Source organism: Rana temporaria, chromosome 12 (assembly GCF_905171775.1).
Source record: "Rana temporaria chromosome 12, aRanTem1.1, whole genome shotgun sequence".
Lineage (NCBI taxonomy): Eukaryota > Metazoa > Chordata > Amphibia > Anura > Ranidae > Rana > Rana temporaria.
The window spans coordinates 135,733,256-135,749,411 of record NC_053500.1 but is presented as its reverse complement, the minus strand read 5'-3'; the positions used below and the strand labels follow the sequence as shown (position 1 = coordinate 135,749,411).

General features: G+C 46.8%; 1 protein-coding gene across 1 annotated transcript in view; it reads left to right on the top strand.

Moving 5' to 3' along the window:
* The first annotated feature begins 7,353 nt into the window (after window positions 1–7,353).
* Window positions 7,354–16,156, top strand: part of SLC9A8 (solute carrier family 9 member A8) — a 47,488-nt gene continuing 38,685 nt past the window's right edge. Inside the window, exons 1-3 of the mRNA XM_040330857.1 lie at window positions 7,354–7,493; window positions 10,280–10,458; window positions 15,353–15,433. Of these exons, the coding sequence (XP_040186791.1) occupies window positions 7,480–7,493; window positions 10,280–10,458; window positions 15,353–15,433 (274 nt within the window). The 5' untranslated portion in view covers window positions 7,354–7,479. The remainder of the gene's footprint in view (window positions 7,494–10,279; window positions 10,459–15,352; window positions 15,434–16,156) is intronic.

Here is a 16,156-nt window from a genome sequence, read left to right as displayed (position 1 = left end):
CAGATCGGTAAAAAAGGAGGAAAGTACTCGGTACTAGCATGGGTTTCCGCTCCATAGGGCAAGGGGGATAATTCCCCCCCCCCCCCCTGGAATCGACAGGGAGAGTCAGGAGCAGGGCCGAACTGGCCCTGGGGCCGCCTTATGCGGCGACTGCAGCGCTCCCCTCCTTCTGTCCTCCGGCGCTCGTATCGTATGTCATGGAGCTGGGTCTGTCTGCAAGGTCCCCCTAGTTCGGCTCGTCTGATAGTCTTCTAATGTTCCGCCTATCACACGAGCCGAACTAGGGGGGCGGGACCTTACACACAGACTCAGTTCCGTGACATACGATACGAGCGCCAGAGGACAGAGGGAGGGGAGCGCCGTTTTATATCGTTTACCAGGCCTGTGCTTTGTTTGTTCCAACATCTGTTGCCAGAGGTAACTCTAGACTATTTTCTGATGTGTTTTTAGCAAGTCTAGAAACGCAGAGCAAACACAACACAGAGTTGTAGCATACGGCATCGTTTCTAGTTGTCCCTTATTTAGAGTGCCTGTCCCTCTTCTGGAATCAAATCCATTTGCCCCTCATTCCAAAAGGTTCCTCTTTAGACCTGAAATAGATATACTGTCAATATAGTGTAGTGTTTCAGTCAAGGAAAAGGGGGGCTGTGTAATGTAAAGGGGTCCAGAGGTGCGGTGCTGTGTAATGTAAAGGGGTCCAGAGGTGCAGGGTGCTGTGTAATGTAAAGGGGTCCAGAGGTGCAGGGGGCTGTGTAATGTAAAGGGGTCCAGAGGTGCAGGGTGCTGTGTAATGTAAAGGGGTCCAGTGATGCAGGGTGCTGTGTAATGTAAAGGGGTCCAGTGATGCAGGGTGCTGTGTAATGTAAAGGGGTCCAGTGATGCAGGGTGCTGTGTAATGTAAAGGGGTCCAGAGTGCAGTGTAATGTAAAGGGGTCCAGTGATGCAGGGTGCTGTGTAATGTAAAGGGGTCCAGAGGTGCAGGGTGCTGTGTAATGTAAAGGGGTCCAGTTATGCAGGGTGCTGTGTAATGTAAAGGGGTCCAGAGGTGCAGGGTGCTGTGTAATGTAAAGGGGTCCAGAGGTAGGGTTGCCACCTAATCCCTTTAAAAAGGAACACATCTGAATTACACAGGTTCTGAGGCTAATTTAATGCAGATAAGGCACCAAGTGAGTTTAATTACCACCTTAATCAGCCACAGAACCTGTGTAATTCAGATGTGTTCCTTTTTAAAGGGATGAGGTGGCAACCCTATCCAGAGATGCAGGGTGCTGTGTAATGTAAAGGGGTCCAGTGATGCAGGGTGCTGTGTAATGTAAAGGGGTCCAGAGGTGCAGGGTGCTGTGTAATGTAAAGGGGTCCAGAGGTGCAGGGTGCTATATAATGTGCAATAATGTGAAGAAGGGTGTCACCAGTCTGCAACTACTGCTCTTTAACCACTAGAGTACCGGGCCATCGTCAAATGACGGCTCCACGGTTACTCTGAAAATTCAACAGGACGTCATTTGGCGTCCTGTATTCTTGCGGCCACTGGGGGGCGCGCGAGCGCGCCGGCGGCCGCGCGCGCGCGCCCGGCGCGTCCCCGAGATGCCGATGCGCGTGCCTGGCGGTCGCGATGTCCGCCAGGCACTCGGAATCGGCGGCTACAGGGACAAGACGTGGAGCTCTGTGTGTAAACACAGAGCTCCACGTCCTGTCAGGGGAGAGAGGAGACCGATCTGTGTCCCTTGTACATAGGGACACAGCATCGGTCACCTCCCCCAGTCACCTGTTGGAGACTGAACATTGTTTCATGCTATGTTATACATTGCTTGGTTTATTTCCCTGTGTATTTGGAGTATGTCCACTAGATGTCACTATACACAGATACTCTATCATAATGTTCTATGTGTTAACTATCTGTTACTGCATTTTCCTGTTATCTATGGTCGTTGTTCTTTTATATCTCGTGTGCTAACCTGAGCACCATGCTCTCTGCTGTATGTCTCTTCAATACAAATGAATCCAAGTAAACTACAGCCATCCATATATGTCTGATTATTCTTTGCATCATCTGCACCAGCCAACAAAGGTTATGGGCCCAGACAACGTGAATCATCAGACAGCCGGAACAGAGGCCTAGTCTTCACCTGCACACCATCTTTGATCAAGCTGCGGAGGAAATCTGCTCTGAGGTATCCAGGCACTTGGAATACGAGCAAGGTACATCAATCATGGCTAGCAGCGGGGATCTTAAACTGGGGATCACTAAGCTAAATAGTGACAACTACCAGATGTGGAAGTTCAAGATGGAGATGTTGCTGAGCAAAGATGACACATGGGATGTCCTCACCACAGACAGGCCGGATGTAGACAACCAGGAGTGGGATAAGAAAAACAGACAGGCAAGAGCTACAATAGCCCTACTGGTAGAAGATGAACAGCTTATCCACATAAAAGGGGAAGATACTGCCAAAGGTATGTGGAATGCACTCCGTAGATTACATGAGAGCTCTAGCTTAAACAACAAGTTATATTTACTAAGGAAGCTGTATCAGTCAAAAATGACTCCAGAAGGGGATATGCAAGAACATATAAGAAGCGTGCTGGAGATTGTTGCACAACTCAGGGACCTCGGAGAGGAGATCAAAGATAACCATGTGACAGCAATACTTTTATGCAGCCTGCCAGAGTCATACAACCCTCTGATTAATGCATTAGAGACAAGATCTGAAGCAGAACTCACATTACAGTTAGTGAAATCTCGACTCTCAGATGAATACAAGCGCAGAAAGGAGCAGACTTCTCACAAGCAAGAGAGCGATACAGGAGCAGCACTTAAAGCAACAGACACTAAGATGCCAAACTGGAAGGCCAAACTATGTTTCCGGTGTAACAGGGCCGGGCATTTCAAGCGCGACTGTCCATTGTGGAGGAATGAGCAGAGGGAAAAAGATCCCAATCAGGCACTCATAACCATGATGAAAAACAACGACCAAGCAGCGTGGCACGGAACTTTTAAAGTGACAGATGCCGTCACCAACCATAAATGGTATATAGATTCTGGAGCAACAAGTCACATGACTAACGACAGAGAATTCTTTGTAGAGCTCAATCCAGACAAGAAAGAAGCCATATATCTTGCAGACGGGAGTTGCACAACTGCTGAAGGAACAGGATATGGAATAGTCACTTGTAAAAATGAGAATGGACAAGTGTTAAAAATACCAATGACGGATGTATTGTATGTTCCCGGACTCAATGGCGGCCTTATATCAGTCAGGCGACTGGCAAGCAAAGGACTAACCACAACGTTTAAAGGTGACCAATGCACTATCCAAGATGGGGAAAGAGTGATAGCAACAGCTAAAGCGGGCAAGCACCTTTATGAACTTGATGTTGTTGAGCAAGAAACAAAGCTCTGCACACATAAACACAAGAACTGTATTCATTTATGGCACAGACGTCTGGGCCACAGGCACCCTGACAGCATACAGGAGCTGGCCAGACGGGATTTAACGAAAGGCTTCAAGTTAACAGGCTGCCCAAACACGCTAAGGTGTGAATGCTGCATCAAGGCCAAAGCCACCAGAGTAACCCCACCAAAGGCAAGTGAAAGCAGAGCAACAAGACCGATCGACCTAATACACACAGATGTATGCGGGCCTATGAGAACAACCACCCCAGGAGGAAATAAATACATATTAACTTTTATAGATGACTACTCAAGGTTTACAGTGACATACCTAATGAAGAATAAGTCAGAAGTATTCGACAAGCTGAAGGACTATGTTACCAAAGTAAGCAATAAATTTCACAGAAAACCATTAGTACTCAGAAGTGATAATGGTGGGGAGTACACAGGGTTTCAAGTTGAGAATACACTCAGGGAACTAGGAATAGAACATCAAAAGACTGTCCCATATACTCCAGAGCAGAACGGGGTAGCAGAGAGGAAAAACAGATCCCTGACTGAAATGATCAGATGCATGTTGACTGATTCTGGACTCCCTGAAAAATATTGGGGAGAAGCAGCACAAACGGCCACCTACCTACAAAACAGATTACACTCCAAGGCAACAACCAAAACTCCATACGAGCTATGGCACAGTCGAAAACCAAGCATAGGACACCTCAAGGTATTTGGAAGCAAAGCTTTTGCTTACATTCCGGGAGAAAAGCGCAGCAAGCTCCAGAATCGAGCAATTGAAGGTGTCTTTGTTGGTTATGCCGACAACACCAAAGGATACAGAATCATAGACCCGAAGACCGATAAAGTGACAATCAGCAGCAGCGTAACATTTATCGAGGACCCGAGAAATGAAGTAACGGAGCCAGCCATGCCAAGAGCAGAAGAACCAAATAACGCTGAGCAGGTTTTCTTTCCTATGGAACGAACCCCCGAAAGTGATACTGTGTCACAGAAAAGACTGGAACAAACTGAACCAGCTAATGACGCTGAACCAAGACGCTCAGTGAGGGAAAACAGAGGTAAACCCCCCAACAGACTCTCGTACAAAGTAGAAACATCCTGCGTAAGAGAACCCACTTGTTGGAAAGACATAACACAACTCCCAGAGAGGGAAGCCAAGAGATGGATAAAGGCAGCTGAGGAAGAAATCATCTCACTACAGGACACGCAGGCTTGGGTACTAACGCAACTGCCGGCCAAAAAGAGGGCAATTGGGTGTAAATGGACTTTCAAGGTCAAGTACAACACTGATGGCACAGTTGAGAGATATAAAGCGAGACTCGTAGCCAAAGGATACTCCCAAAAATATGGAGAAGACTACGACGAGACATTTGCCCCAGTCGTCAAACATACCACAATCAGAGCTCTACTCACAGTTGCAACTACAAAACAAATGCTAGTAAAGCACTTTGATGTAAAAACCGCTTTCCTACACAGTGACTTAACAGAAGACATCTACATGGAGCAACCAGAGGGCTTTGTAGACCCACAAAAGCCAGAACAGGTGTGTAAACTTAAGAAGGGGATCTACGGGCTCAAGCAAGCAGCCAGAGCATGGAACATGAAGATTAATGAGGCGCTTTTGAGAGAATCCTTTCAGAGGAGCAAGGCCGATCCCTGCCTATACACCAAGAAACTAAATGGTAGGTGGATCTTTGTACTCATTTATGTAGATGATCTGTTAGTATGTTATGAGCAAGAAGGGGATTGTTCCAGACTGCTGGAGGTCTTAAACATGGACTTTGAAACAAAAGATCTAGGTGATGTCAAACACTTCCTAGGCATGCAGATAGAAAGAGAAGAAGATGGTAGTTTTCTTATTAACCAGAGTCACAAAATACAGGAAGTAATTGAAACTTTTGGGCTCAATGATGCCAAACCAGTCAACTCGCCTATGGAGACAAATTATCTTAAAGAACTAAACAACTCAATTAACCCCTTGCAAAATGACTCACAATTCAGAAGGGCAATGGGGAAGTTACTATACATTGCTACAGTGGCAAGGCCTGACATAGCTACAGCAGTGGGATTCTTATGCAGAAAAGTATCCCAGCCAACCCAGATGGACTGGAACGCAGCAAAAAGAATCATACGCTATTTGAAGGGAACAATAGACTTTAAACTGAAATTTTCATCAACAGGGAAGAGTGGTCTGACTGGATATGTGGATGCAGACTGGGCAGGTGACCCCAGTGATCGGAAATCCACCAGTGGACACCTGTTTCTATTTAAAGACGGCCTGATCAGCTGGACCACCAGAAAACAGTCCACAGTGACACTGTCCTCCACCGAAGCAGAATACGTGGCCGCATCACAAGCAGGGCAAGAGGTAATCTGGTTGAGACAATTGCTGGAAGATCTAGATCAGAACCAGAAAGAGTCCACGCCAATCTATGAGGACAATCAAGGATGTATAGCACTCGCACAGACAGAGCGGATAAACCCGAGAACCAAACACATAGACGTGAGATATCACTTCTTAAGAGACTTACAAGAGCAAGGACAGATGGATCTACGATACTGTCCCACTGAGGAAATGTTAGCAGACATCCTTACTAAGCCTTTGCCTGCAAAGAGACATATGGATCTAACGAGAAGAATCGGTTTGTCTAATTAAGCACTTCACAATGAGAAGGGGTGTTGGAGACTGAACATTGTTTCATGCTATGTTATACATTGCTTGGTTTATTTCCCTGTGTATTTGGAGTATGTCCACTAGATGTCACTATACACAGATACTCTATCATAATGTTCTATGTGTTAACTATCTGTTACTGCATTTTCCTGTTATCTATGGTCGTTGTTCTTTTATATCTCGTGTGCTAACCTGAGCACCATGCTCTCTGCTGTATGTCTCTTCAATACAAATGAATCCAAGTAAACTACAGCCATCCATATATGTCTGATTATTCTTTGCATCATCTGCACCAGCCAACATCACCCCCCTTTCCCCACAGTTAGAACACAATTTAGGGATACATATTAACCCCTCCCTCACCCCCTAGTGTTAACCCCTTGAATGCCAGTCACATTTATACAGTAATTAGTGCATATTTATCGCATTAATCGCTGTATAAATGTGAATGGCGCCAAAAACGTGTCAAAAGTGTCCGATGTGTTCGCCGCAATGACACGGTGACAGTAAAAAAATCGCAAATCGCCGCCAATACTAGTAAAAAAATTAATAAAATAAAAATGCCATAAATCTATCAGCTATTTTGTAAACGCTATAACTTTTGCGCAAACCAATCAATATATGATCATTGCGATTTTTTTTTACCAAAAATATGTAGAAGAATACATATCGGCCTAAACTGAGGAAAAAAAACGTTTTGTTTTTTTTAAATTGTGATATTTATTAAATAAAAAAGTAAAAAATAGTGTTTTTTTTTTAAATTGTCACTCTTCTTTTGTTTATAGCGCAAAAAATAAAAACCGCAGAGGTGATCAAATACCACCAAAAGAAAGCTCTATTTGTGGGAACAAAATGATAAAAAAATTGTTTGGGTACAGTGTAGCACGACCGCGCAATTGTCATTCAAAGTGCGACAGTGCTGAAAGCTGAAAATTGGCTTGGGCAGGAAGGGGCGTAAGTGCCCAGTATGGAAGTGGTTAAAGGGGTGTTCCCTTTACTCTTTACTTGCAGTGACACTTCCTTCTGTCACTGTGTCACAGATTGCATTGCTCCTTTCTACACTGTGTATGGGGGTAGGTATGTGATAGGTGAACACCACATTTGTTTAGTCACATGGTCAGTACTTCCCCAGACCATGTCACTGCGACCATGCAGGTTCAGGCTCCTCCCTTCCACACATTGGCTCCTCCTCCCGTCTAAAGCTTCCTAACCATAGCAACAGGCAACGTCAGCACGCTTCCTGTCATCCCTAAGGAGACGTCACCCTCTTGGCTTCCTCTCTCTGGTGATCTCGGGGAGAGATAATACGGCTGCGGTCCTGTCACTGCAGGGAGGCGCTCTGCCCCGCCCTAAGCTGCACTCTATGGTACCGCTCGCTTTATGAAGGTGTAGCAAGATGGCGGAGGCGGAGTGAGTGTTGGCCCTTCTTTACTTCCGTATTTACGATAGATATACATAGGACATGTTACTGAGGGGGAGAGTGGCCGGGGAACTGTGTGTTCTGTCCCTGAGGGGCCCCTGTGTGTCACCTCTACTGTCACCACTGAGGGGCCCCTGTTGTTCCCCCTCTACTATCTCCACCGAGGGGCCCCTATGTGTCCCCTCTACTGTCATCACTGAGGGGCTCCTGTGTGTCTCCTCTACTGTCACCACCGAGGGGCCTCTATGTGTCCCCTCTACTGTCATCACTGAGGGGCCCCTATGTGTCCCCTCTACTATCATCACTGAGGGGCTCCTGTGTGTCTCCTCTACTGTCACCACCGAGGGGCCCCTGTGTGTCCCCTCTACTGTCATCACTGAGGGGCCCCTATGTGTCCCCTCTACTGTAATCACTGAGGGGCCCCTGTGTGTCCCCTTTACTGTCACCACTGAGGGGCCCCTGTGTGTTCCTGTGTTCTGGGACCCCATGTTTCCCCTGTATTATTACCACAGAGGGGCCCCTGGCAGTACAATACAGAGGGACTGCTGTGAGTCCCTTGTATTATTATCACGTAGGGGGCCCTAGGTGTCCCTTGCTTTACCTTTACGAAAGGGCCCCTATATGTTCCCTGTATTATCTGCTGTCATCATTGAGGGGACCCTGTGTGTCCCCTCTACTGTCACCACTGAGGGGCCCCTGTGTGTCCCCCACTACTGTCATCACTGAAGGGCCCCTATGTGTCCACTCTAATGTCATTACTGAGTGGCCCCTGTGTTTTACCTCTTCTGTCATCACTGGGGGGCCCCAGTGTGTCCCCTCTACTGTCATCACTGAAGGGCCCCTATGTGTCCACTCTAATGTCATTACTGAGGGGCCCCTGTTTTTCCCCTCTACTATCTCCACTGAGGGGCCCCTATGTGTCCCCTCTACTGTCATCACTAAGGGGCCCCTATGCATCCCCTCTACTGTCATCACTGAGGGGCCCTTATGTGTCCCCTCTACTGTCATCACTGAGGGGCCCCTGTGTGTCCCCTCTACTGTCACCACCGAGGGGTCCCAGTGTGTCCCCTCTACAGTCATCACTGAAGGGCCCCTATGTGTCCACTCTAATGTCATCACTGAGGGGCCCCTGTGTGTCCCCTCTACTGTCACCACCGAGGGGGCCCTGTGTGTCCCCTCTAATGTCATCATTCAGGGTCCTGTGTGTCTCCTGTTTTATCATCACAGACGGACCGCTGTATTATAATTGTCACTTGTATTATCATCACTAAAGGGTCCCTATGTGTCCCCTGCATTAACACTGAAGGGCCCCTGTGTCTTCCCTTGTGCGTTTATCATGAGGGGCCTGTTTGACCCCTGTAATATCATCACTGAGGGGCTCTTAGGTGTCCCTCCTACCATCATCATTAGGTGGCCCCTGTGTGTCCCCTCTACTATCATCGCTGAGGGGCCCCTGTGTGTCCCCTCTGCCACCATCACTCAGGAGCACCTGGATGTCCTTTATATTATCATCACTTAAGGGCCCCTATGTGTCCCCTCCACCTTCAACACTGAGGGTCCCTGTGTGTCAACTTACAGGGGTCGACAAATCCCGGGCGCCAGGTCGCCATGGCGACTAGAAATAGGGTCCTGGCGACTTGGCTTGGAAGGGGGGGCAAAAAAAAAAAAAAAAAAAAAAAAATTTTTTTTTTTTTTTTTTTTTATGAGCTGGCACCATCTGGTGGTGAGCCGTTGGTATTACAAGTTATTACCACCAGATGTGTAAGCTGGCGCCATCTGGTGGTGGCCGTTGGTATTACAAGTTAAGCATTACAAGTTAAACAGCAATTCTAATGTAATTTTTCACTATTTTCACTGCCATCTTCTTCCCTCTAATTAGAACCCCCAAACATTATATATTTTTTTATCCTAACACCCTAGAGAATAAAATGGCGATCGTTGCAATACTTTCTGTCATGCAGTATTTGAGCAGCGGTCTTGCAAGCACACTTTTTTGGGGAAAAAATTACACTTTTTTTAATTAAAAAATAAGACAACAGTAAAATTATCCCCATTTTTTTTAATAGTATGAAAGATAATGTTACGCTGAGTAAATTGATACCCAACATGTCACGCTTCAAAATTACGTCCGCTCGTGGAATGGCGTCAAACTTTTACCCTTTAAAATCTCCATAGGCGACGTTTAAAAAACTCTACAGGTTGCATGTTTTGAGTTACAGAGGAGGTCTACGGCTAGAATTGTTGCTCTCGCTCTACCAATCGCGGCGATACCTTACATGTGTGGTTTGAACACCGTTTATGTATGTGTTCGCTTCTGCGCGCAAGCTCGTCGCGACGGGGCGCGTTTTCTGGCTCCTAACTTTTTTAGCTGGCTCCTAGATTCCAAGCAAATTTGTCAACCCCTGACTTACCATAACTGAAGGGCCCCCCTGTTTCCTCTCTATCACAGTCCTGCATTATCAATGAGGGCCCTCTGTTTATCTCCTGCATATAACTGAGGGACCCCTTTGTGCCTCCTTTATTATCATTGAGGGGCCCCTGCTCTCTATATAATAATTATCAATTTTGTGGGTGGGATTCAGCTATGGACCTTATATAAAAAGAATGTTGTGTGGTAACCCATAAAAACTTTCCTGTTAGTAGTCTAGTGAGTGATGGATTGTGATTGGTTGCTGTATGTCCTGCACACTCCATGCTGGACCTATTGGGGAAATGTGGGATGACTGCAGGTCCCATGTTCTGATTGTTGGTGGATGTGTTTATGGTTTTATTCCAGGGTGCGGAATGACAGCCATGGAGACTTCAACATCACTCTGCTCACCACTGCGGCCATGTCCACGCGGCTTGTCCTACAGACCCCGGCTAAGCCCATCATCCCGGTCAACACTGGAGTCCAGGCTCTGCAGGAGGAGCAATCAAGCGGGATGTCCATCTTCTTCAGCCTGCTGGTCCTAGGTGAGGGTGTAGAGTTGTCATCTGCTCCACATAAAGCTGAACAACCTCTCTGTGGTCATGCTGGGCATCCTCTGATCAGCAGTATTTTGTTCAGCCATCCTCCCGGTAATCTTCCAGCCAGTCATGATGAGATTGCTGCCCTGACCAGGAAAAACCAGTACAACATGCCTGCGATTGGCACTCGGACAGAGGCCAGCTAAATAAAAGCATGTGTTAGTAGAACATGAGATGGTTGTAAATGGGGTGATGGACAAGGAATAGTGGGCCATGGTGTGGTTGAACACAAGATGGCGGGACAATGGATGGCTGGAAATTGGATGGTAGGACATGGAGTCATGTGATATGGAGTGGTTGGATATGGAATGATGGGCCATTGGGTGGTTAAACACAAGATGGTGGGACAATGGGTAGTTGCACATGGGATGGTTGGACATGGAGTGATGTGATATGGAGTGGTTGGACATGGATGGTGGTTGGATATGGAATGATGGGCCATGGGGTGGTTAAACACAAGATGGTGGGACAATGGGTAGTTGCACATGGGATGGTTGGACATGGAGTGATGTGATATGGGATGGTTGATCATGGAGTGGTTGGACATGGGATGGTTGATCAGGGGGGGTGGTTGGATATGGAATGATGAGACATGTATTGCTTGGACACAGGATAAATAGACATAGAATGATGGAACATAGAGTGGTAAGTCAGTGATTAATTGGAAAGGAAAGTGGTTGAACAAGAGATGGTGAGACATGGAATGGTGGTAAATAGTGTGTTTGAATGTGGGATGGTGGGCCATGGGCAAATTGGACACAAGATGGTGAGGCCTAGGGTTGTTGGACATGAATGGTGGGGCATAGGGTAGTTGGACATGGGGTGGTAGAGAATAGGGTAGTTGGACCTGGGATAATTGTAAATAGGGTGGTTGGACATGGAATGATGGGCCATGGGGTGGTTGAACACAAGATGGTGGGACAATGGGTAGTTGGACATGGGATGGTTGGATATGGAGTGGTTGATCATGGAGTGGTTGGATATGGAATGATGGGACGTGTATTGCTTGGACACAGGATAAATAGACATAGAATGATGGAACATAGAGTGGTTGGACTTGAGAGAGTAAGTCTGTGATTAGTTGGATAGGTAGTGGTTGAACAAGAAATGGTGAGACATGGAATCGTGGTAAATAGTGTGTTTGAATGTGGGATGGTGGGCCATGGGGAAATTGGACACAAGATGGTGAGGCCTATGGTAGTTGGACATAAATGGTGGGGCATAGGGTAGTAAGAGACAAGTTGGTGGGGCATAGGGTAGTAGGACACGGGGTGGTGGAACATAGGGTAGTTGGACCTGGGATAATTGTAAATAGGGTGGTTGGACATGGAATGATGGGCCATGGGGTGGTTGAACACAAGATGGTGGGACAATGGGTAGTTGGACATGGAGTGATGTGATATGGAGTGGTTGGAAATGGGATGGTTAATCATAGGGTGGTTGGACATCGAATGATGGGACATTAATTGATTGGACACAGGATGAATAGACATAGAATGGTAGAACATGGAGCAATTGGACTTGAGATGGTGGGACAAGGGATAGTTGGATAGGTAGTGGTTGAAAACGAGATGGTGAGACATGGGATGGTGGTAAATAGTGTGTTTGGAAGTAGGATGGTGGGCCATGGAGAAGTTTGGACACAAGCTGGTGGGGCATTGGGTAGTTGGACATGGAATGGTAGGGCATTGGGTAGTTGCACATGGAATGGTAGGGCATAGGGTAGCTGGACACGGGATGATGGGGCATAGGGTAGTTGGCACAGGATAGTGCGGTGCAGAGTAGTGAGACATGGAATGGTGGGGCATAGGGTGGTAGGACATGGAATGGTGGGGCATAGGGTGGTAGGACATGGAATGGTGGGGCATAGGGTGGTAGGACATGGAATGGTGGGGCATAGGGTGGTAGGACATGGGATGGTGGGGCATAGGGTGGTAGGACATGGGATGGTGGGAACAGAGTAGTGGGACATGGGATGGTGGGGCATAGGGCGTTAGGACATGGGATGGTGGGATATAGGTGGTTGGACATGGCTTGATGGACAAGGGTGGTTGGACATGGAATGTAGACATAGCGTGGTTGGTTGAGGGATGGTGAGACATGGAGTGGATGGACAGGGGATAATAAAAGAATGGTTAGACATGGGGTGGTATGACTTGCTCAGTAAGCCAGTGTGACTGACTAGTCATCCAGCTCCATCATCACACCAGAATACATCAAGTCAGCAGCCGTATTTTCATAATCTATATACAGCACGAGCCTCTTTGTCATGTGTACATTTTTCCAGACACTTCAATGTGCTTGTTCCTCCTTGCTGGTCAGTTGCAAGCTTGCCCGGGGATCCTGCACATGCGGAGGGATGATGTGAGGGGTTTCTGTGCCTACAGAAAACTTCCATCAGGAAAAGTAAATTGACTGGCTGCGGTAGGCTGAGGAGCAGGAGAGGTCATGCATACTTTGATCATGTGACCAGTTAAAGAATAATTGGCTCTTAGCAGAAGTTGTGTCTCTCAGAAAGGAGAATTTCGGATGTCCCATGCTGGCGGAGCCGTCCTTCTCATAGATATACTTCAGATGGGTTCATTATGGTCATGGGATGCTGAGCTTCCTGAATGTGTACTATTGTTCATTTGCTACCCCTCCCCCCCCTGGGTTCACATGCTGCTGCCCTGGTCACCTGATCCCCGGGTGCCAGTCATAAGTCAGTTGACTGAACAGTACTGCCTTTCAGAACTGATGAGTGATTACTGAGCCCTCTGTAAGGCATGGGCTGAGGACTAATGTGCAATCATCTTCTTCCTGTGCTTCTCTGGGGGGGTAATATAACCCTGCACTTCAATCTAATTATCCCGGTCTTGTACAGAGTGTTTCCTCCATAGAGGGGTTTTATAGATCTGCACTTTGTCCCATTCCCCCATCACCCCCCCCCCTGCATTATACATACAGTAGTTCATGGGTCCTGAGCCAACAGTATGTCACTCCAAGATCATATAGATCTGCACTTCACCCAGCCAGATATAGTAGAGGTCCCTTACCACCAGAACATATACCTCAAAGGTCTTATAAATGTTAAACCCCCCCATCAGCCACCTGTGTTATATGCAGTATCCTGTATTGCAGGGATATGCAATTAGTGGACCTCCGGCTGTTGCAAAACTACAAGTCCCATCATGCCTCTGGGTGTCATGCTTTTGGCTGTCAGGGTCTTGCTATGGCTCATGGGACTTGTAGTTCTGCAACAGCTGGAGGTCCGCTAATTGCATATCCCTGCTGTATTGGATACAGATAACATAGGTCACCAGCCAGTGGTACATATACCTCGTTACAACCAAAAACGTAAATGTATTTTATTGGGATTTTATGTGATAGACCAACACAAAGTGACACATAATTGTGAAGTGGAAGGAAAAAGATAAATGGTTTCAATATTTTTTTTACAAATAAATACAGTATTTATCGGGGTATAGCGCGCTCCCGCGTATAGCGCGCACCCCTAAAGTTGCCCCGAATTCCTGTGAGAAAAAAGATTTTTTGTACTTACAGTTTTGGTGTCTTGCGCGGCGTCCATCGGCGGCCTCGTCGGGTCCGGCGTCCGTCTGCGGCTTCGGGTGTCCTCTTTGTCAGGTCCGGCGTCCTTCTGCGGCGTCCTCGCATCCTCCCCGCTCGTTTCCCGCGCCGAGTTTGAATACGGCGCCGACATATACCGAGCGCAGTACACTCGTGTATCGTCGGGCAGGCTCGGCTAATTACGCGCTGACGTCATGGACATCAGAGCGAGAGGACCCGAGACTGCCCGACAATACACGAGTGTACTGCGCTCGGTATATGCCGGCGCAGTATTCAAAATTGGCGCAGGAAAGCGGGTATCGGCGTATACCTGATTTTCAGGGCAAAAAAGTGTGCGGTATACGCCGATAAATACGGTATGTGAAAAGTGTGGGGGGAACATTTGTATAGCGCCCTCCGGAGTCAATACTTTGTAGAACCCCCTTTCTCTGCAATTACAGCTGCGAGTTTTTTTGGGGATGTCTCTACCAGCTTTGCTCATCTAGAGAGGGACATTTCTGCCCATTCTTCTTTGCAAAATATCTCAAGTTCTGTCAGATTGGATGGAGCAAAGCTGGTAGAGACATTCCCAAATAGACTTGCAGCTGTAAATGCAGCTAAAGGTGGTTCTACAAAGTCTTAAGAGACCTCTTTGCTTTTACCCACCATGAGATGTTTCTTGTGTGACACCTTTATAATGAGACACCTTATTATTGATACTGATTTCTGCTGGTGTCTTGGCTTTTCATGCCTCTTTGCACCTCCCTTTCTTTATGCGTTCAATACTTTTTCCCCTGTGTCATTCCATTTTATTACACATAACTTCATTTCTGAACTTATTTGTTTTGGTGTCTTTGTATGTATGGATTGCATGGGTTGTTACCGACTTGTGGTGACAATGTCATGTCAATATCACCTTTACCAATATATTTACCTAGAAACATGGTGACGTGTTCAAAACTTATTTTATCTGCTGTATGTATAGCCCATGGGTCATAAAGTTCTGCACTTTGTCCCCCCCCCTTCACCCCCCTGTGCTGTACAGAGCACAGGTCCCCAGCCAGCAGTACAGATATCCCCGGTGTCATAATATAAATATATCAATTTAGGGAAGCCCCCTCCCTTAACCCTCTTGTTTTGGTTTGTATTGTAATTGTACCATCTCCTCTTATTTTGTAAAGCGCTGTGCAAACTGTTGGTGCCTAATAAATCCTGTATAATAATAATATTAATACCGTCCATCCTTTGTTATTTGCAATCACACAATGAATATTGTCTTCTTTGTTTTGTGCAGCTATTTGTATTGTTTTGGTCCATCTTCTCATCAAGTATCGTCTCCACTTCCTGCCGGAGAGCGTTGCTGTGGTCTCTTTAGGTAAGTGATGGGAACGTGATCTGTGTGTCGTGTCTACTACCTTTTCATAGCTGGATTCATGTGTCTACACAATTCAGCAGGTGTGAGTGTATAATGTATACCTGGAAGATCACGTGCTTGTAATGTGTATCTTGGTATGAGCTCATGTGTTTGTATAGCATTTATCTTGAGCTCATGTATGTTTGATGTGTATTCTGGGGTGAGGTCGTGTGTGATGTGTATTTTGGGGTGAGGTCGTGTGTGATGTGTATTTTGGGGTGAGGTCGTGTGTGATGTGTATTTTGGGGTGAGGTCATGTGTGTCTGTGTAATTTGTAACCTTGGGGTGAGGTCATGTGTGTCGGTGTGATTTGTAACCTTGGGGTGAGGTTTTTTGTCTGAGATATAGGTCATGGAGTGAGGTTATGTATGTGTGATGTGCACCCTGGCGGTGAGGTCATGTGTGTGTGCGATGTGTACCCTGGGGTGAGATCATGTGTGTGCGATTTGTACCCTGGAGGTCATATGTGTGTTTGGTGTGTATCCTTGGGTGAGATCATGTGTCTATGTACCCTCTGGGGTGAGGTCATGTGTGTGCGATGTGTACCCTGGGGTGAGGTCATGTTTTTGTTAAGTGTGTATTTCTAGGTGAGGTCATGTGTGTGCGATGTGTACCCCAGTGTGAGGTCATGTATGTGTGATGTGTATCCCGGAATGAGATCATGTGTGTGCAGTGTGCACCCTG